The sequence below is a fragment of the Falco rusticolus genome, chromosome 1 (genome assembly GCF_015220075.1).
Source record: "Falco rusticolus isolate bFalRus1 chromosome 1, bFalRus1.pri, whole genome shotgun sequence".
Lineage (NCBI taxonomy): Eukaryota > Metazoa > Chordata > Aves > Falconiformes > Falconidae > Falco > Falco rusticolus.
The window spans coordinates 7,184,922-7,198,067 of record NC_051187.1 but is presented as its reverse complement, the minus strand read 5'-3'; the positions used below and the strand labels follow the sequence as shown (position 1 = coordinate 7,198,067).

The following is a 13,146-nucleotide window of genomic DNA, read 5'->3' as shown; positions in this document are numbered from 1 at the left end:
TGCTAGGGAAGAAGAATTTAAAAGTGCCAGTCAGCATGAGATATGTCTTGTTCTTCATTTCTCAATTTTTACTTGGCTAGCAGGTGAGTGAGCAGAGTGCTCTTGTACTCGTGAGCCCAAGTACCAGGACAGTAATTTTGAAAAATCCATCCTGTTTTTGATCCTATTCTTGACAGCTTGTCCAGTCTCCTCTTGGGACTTGCCAACAGCAGGCTTCTCTGGGGGATTCTGGATCCCAGTGAAAACACACTATCCCAAGGGGTGTGCCACCCTGCTTGGTTTTGCACCCATGACTTTATTTCTTGTGCTCATCTTGCCATCTCTTTCCATCCAGTTCTGCCCCATTCTGATCCAACTGTTTCTTGCTGCCTTCCAAGACTAACTGCTCTTGAATTCAAATGAGTGAAATTCATGCCGTAAATATTGTGAGCATGGTAAGGCCTTGTTAGAGCCACCCCTCCTGTCTCTGCCAGCATGTGTGTCTGGGCTTATCACTGCTTTCTGTCTGGGTTTCTTTGTGCATTGCAGCTGGAATGGAGCTTTCTGTGGAGGCATCCCAGGTCTGAGTGTCGTGTGCTCTGCAGCCGGGCTTGGGTCGGAGCAGCTTTCCAAGGCAGAACGAGCTGGGTGCAGGGGCTCTTTTAGACCTGGCATCAAGGGAGACCTGGCATGTGTCATTAAAGAGCTGTCTTCCTGCTAAAGCAGCTGGACAGCATTCCCAAAAAAGGCTTTGGCCCTGTGGAGAAATGACATCAGTGCAGATTATTAATTGAGGTTTGTGATACCTTTGGGGTTCTTACGCAGCAGATGTGTATCCATGCTGAGCATCGCTGTTACAAATCCTGTACGTGGCTGCGCAGTTGCACCAGGCGTGTGTGCCTCAGGCACGTGCTCCTTTACCTTGGCAGCCACACTGACACGCGTCTTGGAGCTGCATGGAGTGTAACATAACTGTTCCTCCTGCAGAATTGTTTTATTTTGTTTTCTCATTTTAACTCATGTGCTGTCTCTGGGGAAAGGATATGTTCCCCTTGGCTCCCAGCAGTACCATGGCAAAGTGCAGCTTATTTTTTTCTTTGCTGGCCAGGTGAGGCCCTTCATGTTTCCAGATGCTTTCTCTTAGCAGGGTGTGGGGAAGCGTTTTGGCTTTTGTGGAAGCCAGGAGCCTCCTCTGGCTCAGTGGGCACAGACCCACAAAGGGAATGTCTCTGCTCAGCATTCCTGTAGTGAGAATTTCAGCAACATTTTGAGAATTAGGAGGAAAAAGGCCTGAAGTTGGGGTGTGTCTCACAGGCTCTGACAATAGCTCCTGCCTCCCTGGAGATGATTATCAGCTTGTGAATATGCCCAACTCAAACAGCTCAAGCCATCTGTTTCTAGACAAGAGGGAGACTGCATGTTATAGAGGCAACGTGATTGTCTCAAAGGCAGGAATACTTGTATTTCATAGCTTTACCTTAAAAGATCACAAAGCCCATTCACAAGATCCGTGCCTCCAGTTCAGCCTATAGAAACTAGGCTCCATGTATATCTCTGCTCACAGGAAGATTTGTTGATACAAAACCAGGTAGATGGGAGTTTCACGTCAGTCACGTACCCCGGAAGAATGTCCCATGCTGGCGTCTCCTTCCCTTCCAAGGCAGGAGCCTGGTGGCACAGGGCAAGCGGGTGGTGTAAGAACTTCTGCAAAGGAGAACAAACCTGAATGCTGTGAACAGTCTAATTTTTGTCATAAATATTGCCAGTGCCTCTTTCAGCCCTGGACAAGAGTGTCCTCAAGAGACAAGGTACAAGCAGCACACGGGAAGGGATGTGCTGGGCCATCAAGTGCAATACTCTGCTGCCTGGCTGCTGCAGCTTTCTCTGAGCCAGCTGCCTTCCCCCCGCCCCTTTTTTTTTTCCTTTTCCTTTTGCATTGATTTGTGAAAGTTCTGGGACTGGAACTGCAGTGGAATTAGAGCTGGCTCCACAGAACACCTTTAGAAACATGTAGTCCTCATTTTTACAGGCCTGGGGTGAGATGTGGGCGCTGTGGTTAGAGCAGAGACCGTCGGGGCTGGTCAGCCCTGTGCTCTGAAGGGTGTGAGGATGCTCCAGTCCCTGTAATAGCAAGTCCTCGCAGCCAGACAAGAAGAGTATTCCTTCTCCTCTCCCAAACATGGGGATTATTTATATTGGAGTTAATAATTTGTGTTGTGTTTGCTAAATAACTGAGGTGAGCGATCTTCCTGGCCTTGGGACTTACATACCAAACCCATCACGTGCATCGGGGCCTGAAGACCCCTATTAGAGAGGTCGGGAAGGGGGATTCCAGGAAAAAGCTGCAAGTGGAAGGTGACAACACAATTCCAGAGGTTTCTCAATGGCAGAGGGGGTGTGGGTGAGCAGCCAGCTTGTGCTAGGGCTGAGGGAAATCAGCTTTAGAGCCTTGCCGGGTCTTATGTCCTACCGCAGGGTTGTGGGTCACCTTGCAAAGCAAACTCCACATTTGTACAGCTCCGCAGTGGCTCGTAGGGTGTTGTCCCCAGGGGAGGTTCACCTTGCTTATAAAATACCAATGTCTGAAGGGCGGTGAGCTGGCTGTCTCGGCCGCCTGACACAGGTGAACTGGGAGCACTTGCAACAGAGGAAGAGGAAGGTGTGGATCTTGGCCAACCACAAAGAATGTCTCCTGCTGCCCCAGCTGGGTTGTTCTCCAGGTTGACCTGGAGGAGGGTTTGGATGCTGGAGATGCTCATCTCACAGGCTGCAGCTGTGAGTGGGATTAGATGCACATTCAGCCTGCACGGCCCGGCCTGTAGGGACAGCCAGGCTGATGACATCTGCAAAGCCCCTGGAGGCACGTGGCCTCCTTGCTGTCTTCTCCCACCACGCAAGGCTGGACCTTAAACCTTCAGCGCCCGGGCCTGGGGCAAGATGAATCTCAGCTCTGTGCAAGAGCATCAGCAGGAAGGCGTGATCCCCCTCCAGAACGTCTCAGTGTACAGGAGATGCTTTCCATTATGGAAAATGTCAGTGATATTGAAAAGATTATATATATCCATAATACTTAAAGGCCTGTCAGCGATTAAAATGGAAGGCAGAGGCCGGGAGAGAGGGGGTGGCATTGAAATGATCGAGAGACATGACTTATTTTGTCATGTCATCTGATGCCTCCCTCTCCCCCCAGCCATGCTCTCGGAGCTCTTCGGAGCAGGGGAAGAATCTGCTCCAAATTTAGATCCCAGCCAAAAAAAAAAAAAATTTGATTAATCCAAATTGCAGCCGTGGCCTTGGGTACCAGAGAGGGAGCTGCGTTATGGGGAGGGTCGGCATCCCTCCGAGGCACTTCCAAGCCCGGGGACGATGATTTCTGTCTAAAAATAATAGGGGGGGGGGGGGGGGGGGGGGAGGAAGAAAAAAAAAATAAAAGCAAAGCAAGCAGCAGCAAGCAGCGCCTGGCTGGCTGCCAGCGAGGGGCAGTGACTGAGCATTTACAGCATCCCCGCCTCCCGCATGCGGCGGGGCAGGGGCTCGGCGCCGCATCCCCCGCGGCCGGTACCGCACCGCGCTGCACCGCTTCGGGGGTGCTGAGCACCGCTGCCAGCACCCGGGCGGGAGCCGGGCCGGGGCTCGGGCGGCCCCGAAGAGGTTAAAGCGGGACCTGCCGCCGGGACCTGCCCAGCCAGCCCGGCAACTCGGCGGCGCGCAGCGGACGGGCTGCGGCCGCCTCCAGCCCGCTCCCACCGGCACCGGCACCGGCACGGCGGGGCCGCGCTCCGCTCCGCGCAGGTAAGGGGGCTGCGCGCCCCTCGGCTGCCAGGCTGCGGGGGGGGGGCGGGGAGGGGAAGGAGGGGGGAGGAGGAAGGTTCTGGACGCCGGAGCATCGCGGGCTGCGGCGGGCCGGGGGATGCCGGGCCCGAGGATGCCAGGCGCGCGCAGGTCGCTGCCCCCCGGGCCGGGCTGGGGGCCCCGGGCCCCCGCGGCGGGGACGGCCCCCGGGGGGCTGCGGGAGGCGGCGGCGCGGCCGAGGGCTCTGCCGGAGCCTTTCGCCGCCGCTCCCTCCATGGCGGGCGCTTCTCGCTGCCCTGCGCCTGAGGAGGGATGGAGCGAGGCTCTAATCCGCGCCCCCCCCGCCTCCCCCCGCCGTTCGTCTGGCCCCTCCGCCCCCTCCTCCTTTCCCCGACCCCTCCTGCGCCCCCCCCGGGCCGCTCCCCCGCGCCCCCCCGCCGCCCCCCGCTCCGCCCCCGCAGTCCCTGCGCCGGGCCGCGGGGCGATGGGGACCTGTCCCCGCACCCGGGTGTCCTTCTTCCACCTGGCCGCCTCCCGCTCAAGGTCACTGCGGTAATTCCATATGAGCTGCCCGGTGCTGCCGCCTTATCTCCCGCACGGCTTCAGTTTCACTCTCTTTATATTCCAGAGGAGGGGGGGGGGGTATCGTGTTTGATAAACCCCACTACTCCTAACTGCCTGCTGGCAGCGCTCCAGCCAGGGCCACGCTCCTCTCACCCCTGCCCCAGCCCCTGCTTCCCATTTCTTCCCACGCAGACTTCCAGGGCCATCTCATGGCGGGCGAAGTCCAGCTGGGATGGGGTCTCCAGCCAGGATGAGCAGTGCTGGAGCCTGTCAGGCTGGACCTGGGGGTTGTCCTGCCAGGAGACCAGCTGGAGGCAGGAGGGACTGTCCTGCCCCGGAGGAAGAGTCCCGGCATTTGCGGGTGTTTGCCGGGCCAGTGGCACCTTTGGAAAACACGACTTTATCTCCCGCCTGGGTGTTGGTGGAAAGCAGAGCGTGGGGCCAAGTCCTGTCGGACTTTGCTGAGTCGCTGCCCTTGTCCCGAAGGCGTTTCTGCATCAGGCAGGCAACGGCGTGGCCATCCGCACCAGGGGCTCACCCGGTGGGATCCAAAGGCCGTGCCGACAGGCTGCATTGCGAAAGGGAATCAATACAGGGAAGCCACTCAAGAGAAACTTCGGCCGCCCGTGAGTGTGGCGGTGCCAGGCTCCTCTGACTCACGGGGACGTTGCTGGCGGAGCCGTGGGGCGCCTGGCCGAGGGCCCAGGGGAGCAGAAGGTGCTGGACCGGTCGCACGGGTTGTGCGGGGAGCGTGGTGGGGGCCATGCGTGGCTCATGGGTACAGTCGGCACATCCCCGGCCCAGCTCCAGTGGGAGGGAAAAGTGTCCTGAGCCGGGAGAGGGCTGGAGCTCGACATGGTGCAGCAGTGGTGGTCCAGGGAGGTACCGGCACCCGAGGTGGGGGGTGGGATGGACACCGGTAATCTCTGTCTGCAGGCACTGCTGCGCGGGTGAGATAGTCCTCTGCCCGCAAGTGTTATCTCCGAGAGGGAAAAAATTGCTGGTGAGTTTTGTTGCAGCTGCAGCGGGAGCTCTGGGAGCAGCCTGGCTCCCTAGCCCTGCGATGCAGCTCTGCTGAGGGCAAGGCAGCTCCGGGCAGCCTCTGCCTCCCGGCTTTGCTTGGCCCTCTGACGAAATGAGGGTAAATGGTGTCTTCTGACTGTGGAGGGAGAAGGTGAGGATTAGGACTAGCACAGAGCAGCGGGCAGAGTTGTGATGGGCTCACGTGAAGATGGGTCCAGACTGACCCACGTCATTTTGCCTCCGTGCCGGGTACATCAGTGCATTCCAAGGACGGGCATTGCCTGCTGGGGAGGTACCAGCGCAGCTCCCGCCCATGCCAGCTCCTGCTGCCCCTGGCCCTGGGTCTGGATGCAGAGAAGGCTCAGGCAGCGCAGGGTTTTAGGAGAGGGGGCTCGAGTTATCCATCCTGCTCGCCGACCTGGTGCTGGAGATCAGCACCCCAAATTTGCCACCCAACAGCAGCGCGCACTTCTGTACCCACAGCCTTTTGCAGAACCAAAATTATCAAGTTTGCCGGGAAAGCCCACCCGAGTGGCTGCCGGCGCTGGTAAGTCGTGGCAGGCTCTGGTTCACAGCAGGGTTTTGGTTTTGCATGCCCCATCCTTGGCGGCACCGAGAGGCTTGGGGTGACGGCTGGGGTGAGCAGGGCCACGTGCAGCTGCACATAGCACATCTGGGGATACAGGGAAGCCCCCTGGCTGGCACGAGGGCTGAGGGCCTGAAACCAGCTTTGCCAGGATGGTGGTGCTGAGGCAGCCGGGATCTGGGGGAGGGAGCTGCCATTTTCAGGTGGTTACTTTTAGAAGCAGAAGTCCAAATGTTCCTGAATCTGGAGCCAAATCTCTTGGCGGCTCTGCGGTGCTGGGTATCAGCTTGCTAAGAGATTTTTTTTTTTCCCCTCGAGCATCCTGCATCCTGCGTGTCTTTGGGTTAGTGAGCAGTGACAGCCTGGCAGGGTGCACCTGATGCCCTGACGATGGGTGCTTCCACCTTGAGAAGTGTTCCAGGTGCCAGCTGAGGGCTCTGGGGATGGGTCTTGGTGGCTGAGGCGATGCTGAGGTCTCTGTGTCCCCATTCCCCGCTGCAGGCGCCGGTGAAGCTGCGGCTGTGAGCACTCATCCCTTCTCCACCGTTCCTGCCCACCGCCCGCAGGTCTCCGGCACCGCACAGCCATGACAACCTCGGCGCTGCGCCGGCAGGTGAAAAACATCGTGCACAACTACTCAGAGGCAGAGATCAAGGTGCGAGAGGCCACCTCCAATGATCCCTGGGGACCCCCCAGCTCTCTGATGTCAGAGATTGCTGACCTCACCTTCAACACGGTGGCCTTCGCTGAGGTCATGGGCATGATCTGGCGGCGGCTGAATGACAGCGGCAAGAACTGGCGTCACGTCTACAAAGCCCTCACCCTCCTGGACTACCTCATCAAAACTGGCTCCGAGAAGGTGACCCACCAGTGCCGGGAGAACCTCTACACCATCCAGACGCTGAAGGACTTCCAGTACGTGGACCGTGATGGCAAGGACCAGGGCATCAACATCCGAGAGAAGGTGAAGCAGGTGATGGCGCTGCTGAAGGATGAGGAGCGGCTGAAGCAGGAGCGTGCGCACGCGCTGCAGACCAAGGAGCGCATGGCCCTTGAGGGCATGGGCAGCGGCAGCCATCAGGTCACCTATGGCCGCCGTGCGTCACCCTACGGTGATGACTACGGCCGGGCACGGGGCTCACCCTCCTCCTTCAACTGTGAGTGTTGCTAGCGGCTTGCTTGGGCTCCCTGGGGCTCGCTGCGGGGTGCAGGCAGGCGTTGCGTTTGGTTTGTGCCTGCCTGGTGCCCATTGCTCCCTTCCATGTTTTGGAGTGGTGGTGAAGCCTGTCTCCATCCTGAGCCATGGGCAGAGGTTTGGCTGGGCCTGTGGTGAAGCCCCAACAGTGGTGGCAGCTGGCGGTGACCTGAGCCTTAAAGCCATGGCTTGTTCGTGGTAGGGAGTTCTGATGTGGGGCTACGTCCCCTGGGGAAGCCATGTGGTGGAGCTGCAGGCGTTGGATGGGGGTCTGGAGAATGCTACTGATGTGCTCCCCAAAACACCCCAGTCCTGATGCCACTCCTTCCCCTTTTCCTCTTTTATGTCCCAGCATCATCCTCATCCCCACGGTTCGCCTCCGACCTGGAGCAAGCGAGGCCCCAGACGACGGGTGAGGAGGAGCTGCAGCTGCAGCTTGCGCTGGCCATGAGTCGGGAGGAGGCGGAGAAGGTAGGGTGGCTCTACCTGCCCTGGGCTGTGCGAGGCTGGGCATCTCCCTACACCTTGCCTTGTCTGTGGGCACGGGGGGCCTTTCCCTGGGAGGAGGGAGGATTCTGGGGGCTGCCTGAGGCCAGTGCACGCACCTACAACCGCCCCAGGCTGCTTGCACTGTGCCCAGCGTCCAAAATCACCAGCAGACAGATGGAGGCATGGGCTGTCCCTGCTCCCCATCCTCATATTGGCAGTGCCTGCACCAGTCTGAGACCAGTCCAGCCTTCCAGACCCCAGGGTGAACTCGGAGGGGTGTCTTCTGGTTTCACCACGCACCCCCCCAAACCTGGCTGCCCTCTTCTGCCAAGGGCTTCTGATCTAAGCTCCCCCATTTCTCTTGCCTTCCTGTGGAGGTTTTAGGAGGAGCGCCTTGCCCAGCGCTGCGGTTTGCGTGGTGGGTGGGGGACCAGCAGCATCCTCAGGGCTGTCACCAGGCTGGGGGCCGGGCGCTCCCTCCCACTGGCTGGTCCTTTCAAACCAGGCTGGAAGGAGCAGTGGAAAACAGCACCAGGAGGAGCTGAGCTGGGATGGAGGCAGCAAGCAAGCTGCTGTCCCCAACTGTGAAACCTTTCCTAGGGCTGTCCCCTCTCCTATCTGCTGGCCACAGCCCTTTTTCCACTGGGGACGGCTTATTTGTGCACAGCTGAGATTGCCGCCGGCTGGCACGGCCCGTGTGGAGTTTGTGGGGACGGCTGGGCACACAAAGTCAGAGGGACATGGTGACCAAGGGGCTGTGTGCCCGGGCTGGTGGGTGGCCCCCCAGGGCTGGCACCAAGCCCCACGAGCTCAGTCCTGCTGGGGCAGGGGACACACTTCAGAGACGGCATTTGCTGCAGCCCATCTTCCCTGCCCAATGGAGACTCTTTTGGAGACAGAGCAGAGCATATATCCCTATTTTTGTCCTGGAATTGGAGTATTTATAGCTTCCACATGCTGCTGCGATGAGCACTGTAGGAATATGCTCTTGCAAGCGTCGCCTGTTGGAATCCGTCTGGGCTGTGCACATGTGTGCATGCTTGTACAGGCGTGCACACACGCACACCCCCACTGGGGTGCCCATTCTCAGCCGGTCCCACGCTGCTGGACAAGCATCATGGGGTGGTGACAGGGTTGACATGGTGGTACAGGGACAGCTACTCCCCAAAATCTGTCTCAGGTCTGGGTGCTTTTACCCCAGCAGAGCAGGGCTGGGCAGGATCCCCAAACCGATGTCAGATAGCTTCGCAAACCTTCCTCCCCAGCAGGCTGCGGGGGTGATGGGGTGCCTAACCTGTCCCCTCTCCTCTGCCGATTGCGTTGGAGTCCCTGAAAACCTCCCAGGGGGGATCTGGCTGCCTGATTTAGGGTCATCCCAGCCTAGATGCAGAGGCAGGTGGTGGGGTAGGGGAAGGAGGTAGGGTGGTGGCCACAGGGAAGCCTGAACAGGAGCTGGTTTAAGGGACATCAGGCTGGGGGTCTGCAGGCAAAGCTGACTGGATAGGCACAGAGGTGCTGTGCAGGCAGGTGAGGGGCTGCAGGAGAAGCAGTGGTGAGGACAGGGACCTCCGAGCAGTCCCGCGAGCTGTGGGCAAGCTGAAATGTCACCCAATTTCCTCTGTTGGCAGAAGCCACTTCCTCCAATTTCCAGTACAGACGAAGAAAGGCAATTGCAGCTAGCGCTCGCGCTGAGCAAAGAGGAGCACGAGAAGGTACCTGTGCCCCATAGCCCTGGGCGCTCCTCTCTCCTTGCACTTGGGCTTCTCTCTGGGGTGCCAGAGCCTGAAACGCTGCCTCGCTCCAGTGCCCACTTTGCTTTCGCTGCTCCGGGCTGTCTGCTGAGTGCTCTCCCCCTGGGCTCAGCCCCAGAGGAGCCGTCTGTTCGGATGCTGGGACTTTTCGGGGATGTGGTGGCAGCTCCTGTGCTGGGTCAGTCTCCCAGAGAAGGTGCTGGCTGCAGGGTCGCTGAGCTCATGGGCCCCATCCCTTGTCCCTGCAGGAGGTGAGAGCCTGGCAAGGGGAGAACTCCCTGCTGCAGAGAGCCACGGAGGAGACTGCCCAGGGCAGGGAGGAAGAGGAGGAAGAAGATAAGATGAAGAAAAGCCAGGTACAGCACTGGGGGCCTGGACAGCCACAAAACCAGCCTTGAGCTCCAGGGTGATCCTGCAGGTCTGCCCTGGGCTTCCCTCACCTCTTTATTCCCTTTCTGTTTGCAGTCCTCTATCCTGGAGCTGGCAGATATATTTGGGCCGGCGCCAGCCCCCTCCAGCCACACGTCTGCTGACCCGTGGGATATGCCAGGTGGGGGCAACTCACAGGCTGGCAAAGCTCGGGACAGTGGCACAAACCTCTCCCTTGCCTCTGTCCCTCCCCGGTCCCAGGAGCTCCACAGGAGGGACCTCTTGCTTCTCCTCCCTCTGCTGCACGCCCCGGGCGGTGCTGCTGGAAGCCATGGTCCCCAGGCACATCCCTGCCACTCAGCATCCCTCCGTGCCCTGCACCGTTCCCGTCTTCTACAGCTTCCCTTCTTCTTTCAGATGTGAAACCCAAAGCGGAGCCGGCAGCCTCCGCCTGGGCTGGTGCGGCTGACCCCTGGGTGCCGGTCCCGGCTGCTGGCGGGGAGCCCCTCTCCCAGGCAAGCACCTCATCCCAGCAAAGCTCTGCCGGGCCCTGGGATTTCCCACCCGGCACCACTGCAGCCTCCGACCCCTGGGGGAAGGCGCCCATGTCTTCTGGCTTCCCTCCGGCGGACCCCTGGGTGACAGCGTCCCCCCCGGCCCAGGTCTCTGGTTCCACACCAGCTGCTGACCCTTGGGCTGCCGTGGCCGAGCAACCTCCTAACCCTGGTAAGAGGCTCCTTGATGGGCATTTTGGCTGTGCTGAGGACTGCGGGCAGCGCTGGCCGTCGCTGCCCTCCTGTGAGTGGGCATCCCAGGGTGCTGCTCCCCCTTCCTCCCACAGCCAGCTCGGCAAACACCCCCCACCCACTCTCCTGCCCCACAGCGGGACCTCTGCTTCCCCCACTTGAAGACTTCAAAGAACTTTTAGGGTTTCTCTCTGCACAGAATAGGCTGCTTTAATTAACACGGCATAATTAACGGAACCCTCCCATGGGAGCGGGTAGCAGCTGCCACACCGCTCGCTGTGACAGGGTGTCCTCCCCGGTGGCACCTGTGTGTTTGCTCACCCCAAACCAGCCCTACGTGCCCTGCCGGGATGGGACGTTGCTGCTCGCAGGTGCCGCCTTGCAGATGAGGAAGCGGTTGTAGGAGCAGCCAGTGTTTCAGAGCTCAAAGCTGCTCTCGGTTCCTCCTTGGTGCTTCCGAGGTCCCGCGTGAGCTGCCCTCATTTTTGGTCCCTGGGGAGGAGAGCAGAACCCGGTCTGGGGGCCAGGGCTGGGTGTTACAGCGTTCCTGTTCCCTCTGGGGCTGGGAGAGGGACCTGCCTGCTGTGGGGGATGGCTGCGAGCAGTGTGGGGGCTGTCTTGGTCTGCAATGAGCCCCAGTGGTCTGGCCCACCTTACCCTCCCCTGCTCAGGCCAGTGCACGTTCTCAACCCCCAGCCCCGCGCCCCCCCACCGCACGCCCTCTTCTCTGTCTCCTTGCAGGCAGCCGCCCCTGCCTCTCTCCTGCCCGTACATCTCCCGCCTCTCACCTCCCCGCTTGCTCCCCTCCTTGAGTCTCACCTCTTCCCCCCAGCTCCAGGGGGGGATGCTTTCGACCTGTTTGCAAAGCCAGCCGAGTCAGCCGAGCCGCCGGAGCAGGAGCCCCCACAGCTGCCTTCCTCTGCCAAGTCCACCAGCCCCGTCGGTAAGAGCCAGGGGAGCGGGCAGGGGCCACTGGGTAGGTGGAGACAGTGACCTGTCCCTGCCCATCGCAGGGAGGCAGCTCCAGGGCTGGCCAGGCTGTGTGTGGCTGTTTGCTGGTGTGGCCAAAGCTTGTTCCCACCTGCAACCGTGTGTGCCGTGGGCTTGGGATGCCCCGTAGCTGAGGGGGTGGCTCCAGTCCCCCTGCATGCCCATGTCCCCAACCCTGCAGTGGCTCGGGGTAGCTGGAGCCTGAGCTCCACCGCATCGAGCTGTGACCTGGGGCCAGATGTGCCATCAGCCACGCTGCGCGGTGACAGGGATGCCGTCACCCTTGGTGTCTTCCAGCTGGCTCATGTGGCTTTTCTCCCCCCCCTGCTCCAGAGCTAGACCCCTTTGGTGACCTGTTCCCCAGCAGCAGGCAGGATGCAGCAAAGAGCTTCGACCTCACCAACCTGGCCGACTCCCTGCCCGAATCCGGCAAGGAGCGGAAGGACTGTAAAACCCCCGAGGCCTTCCTCGGCCCTGCCGCCTCCTCCCTGGTCAACCTGGACTCCCTGGTTGCACCTGCTCCAGCCTCCAAGACACGGAACCCCTTTCTCTCGAGTAGGTGCCATGGTGTGGGCTGCTGCTGGGGGCTTCCCCGGGCTGGGCATGGTGGAGTTTGGGGGTTGAAGAGGAGGAGGATGAAGAGGGCTGGGGATGGTGTGGCTGCCCTAACATCTGCCATCCTTTCCTCGCTAGGTCTGAGCACGCCGTCCCCCACCAACCCCTTCAGCCTCGCCGAGCAGCCCAAGCCGACGCTGAACCAGATGCGGACCAGCTCGCCGGTGCCCGGCCTGCCCGCCGGCCTCCCCGCCAACTCCATGACCTACAGCGCATCCCTGCCGCTGCCCCTCAGCAGCGTCCCCGCCGCCGCTGCCGCCCTGCCTGCCTCGGCCAGTGCCTTCCCCCAGGCTGGCACCTTCCCCGAACTCCCCAGCAACCTGCCGCAGCCTTTACTGCCGCTGAGCGGCCCCCCGGCCCCCCCAGCCGCTCCGGGGGGGCTCAACCCCTTCCTCTGAGCCCTCTGGACGTGTAGACAGACTCTGACCCCATCCCTGGCTGTTACACATCCCCCCGTCAGCCTTTCCTCCTGCCAAGAATGGGGGGGGGGGGGGGGCCGCGTTTCACTAGCTGCAAGGGAAGGTGCCCCCCAGGCCAGACCCCTCCCCGTGCCCACAGGCTGGGGGGAGCCAGCATGAGCCCCTGTGCTTGGCAGGCGGGAGGGGACCCCCTGCCCGGGGGGGGGGGGGGGGCGGGAGGGAGCCGTGGCGGGACCCACCGTAAGGGCTGGGGGCTGCGCAGCGGGCTGGACTGGTTGGTGCATGGGCTCTCGCTGCCGGACGCCCCCCCGGGGTAGGGGGCTTTGCCCCGGCGCCTGCGGGGCGCTGGGGCCGGCCAAGCTGGGCTCCCCCCGCGCCCCCCCTCGCCGGGATCCCCTGGCTGTTACCCCCCCGCCCCGCTCCCGCCGCCCCTCGCCCCCTTCCCGCTCGCTGCCCCCCCCCGCAGGAGCTGCGGGCAGGGCGGCCCGGGGCAGCCGCTGCGGGGCCCCGCTCCGGGCCGGGGGGGGCGGCGGGGGGGATGTCTTCGGGGCTGCTGGCGAGCGGCGGCTCCGGGCTGCCTGTGAGACAATAAAATGCTCTGACGGACCCGGTGTGCGGCTCCGGGGGG

At 61.3% G+C, this 13,146-nt stretch overlaps 1 protein-coding gene and 1 long non-coding RNA gene across 9 annotated transcripts; one reads left to right on the top strand and one right to left on the bottom strand.

Annotated features, from left to right (window-relative positions):
* Positions 1-47: 47 nt before the first annotated feature.
* LOC119156952 lies at positions 48-4,383 on the bottom strand. 2 transcript variants are annotated; one of them, XR_005107325.1, is made up of 3 exons: positions 4,295-4,383; positions 1,457-1,683; positions 48-736 (listed from the first exon to the last, which is right to left on the bottom strand). It is a non-coding gene; the product is annotated as an uncharacterized LOC119156952 (long non-coding RNA). The 2 variants fall into 2 exon arrangements; XR_005107324.1 differs by having other exon boundaries at positions 48-1,683.
* EPN3 (epsin 3) lies at positions 3,459-13,124 on the top strand. 7 transcript variants are annotated; one of them, XM_037407396.1, is made up of 10 exons: positions 3,459-3,771; positions 6,511-7,101; positions 7,492-7,610; positions 9,257-9,340; positions 9,628-9,735; positions 9,845-9,929; positions 10,166-10,474; positions 11,327-11,437; positions 11,818-12,039; positions 12,178-13,124. In XM_037407396.1, the coding sequence occupies exons 2-10, from the start codon at positions 6,531-6,533 to the stop codon at positions 12,495-12,497; spliced, it is 1,929 nt and encodes a 642-aa protein (XP_037263293.1). In that variant the 5' UTR covers positions 3,459-3,771; positions 6,511-6,530; the 3' UTR covers positions 12,498-13,124. The 7 variants fall into 7 exon arrangements, with proteins under 7 accessions (XP_037263293.1, XP_037263251.1, XP_037263301.1 ...); XM_037407354.1 differs by having other exon boundaries at positions 3,460-3,771; positions 6,446-7,101; XM_037407382.1 differs by lacking the exon at positions 3,459-3,771 and adding an exon at positions 4,946-5,052 and having other exon boundaries at positions 6,446-7,101.
* Positions 13,125-13,146: the final 22 nt, after the last annotated feature.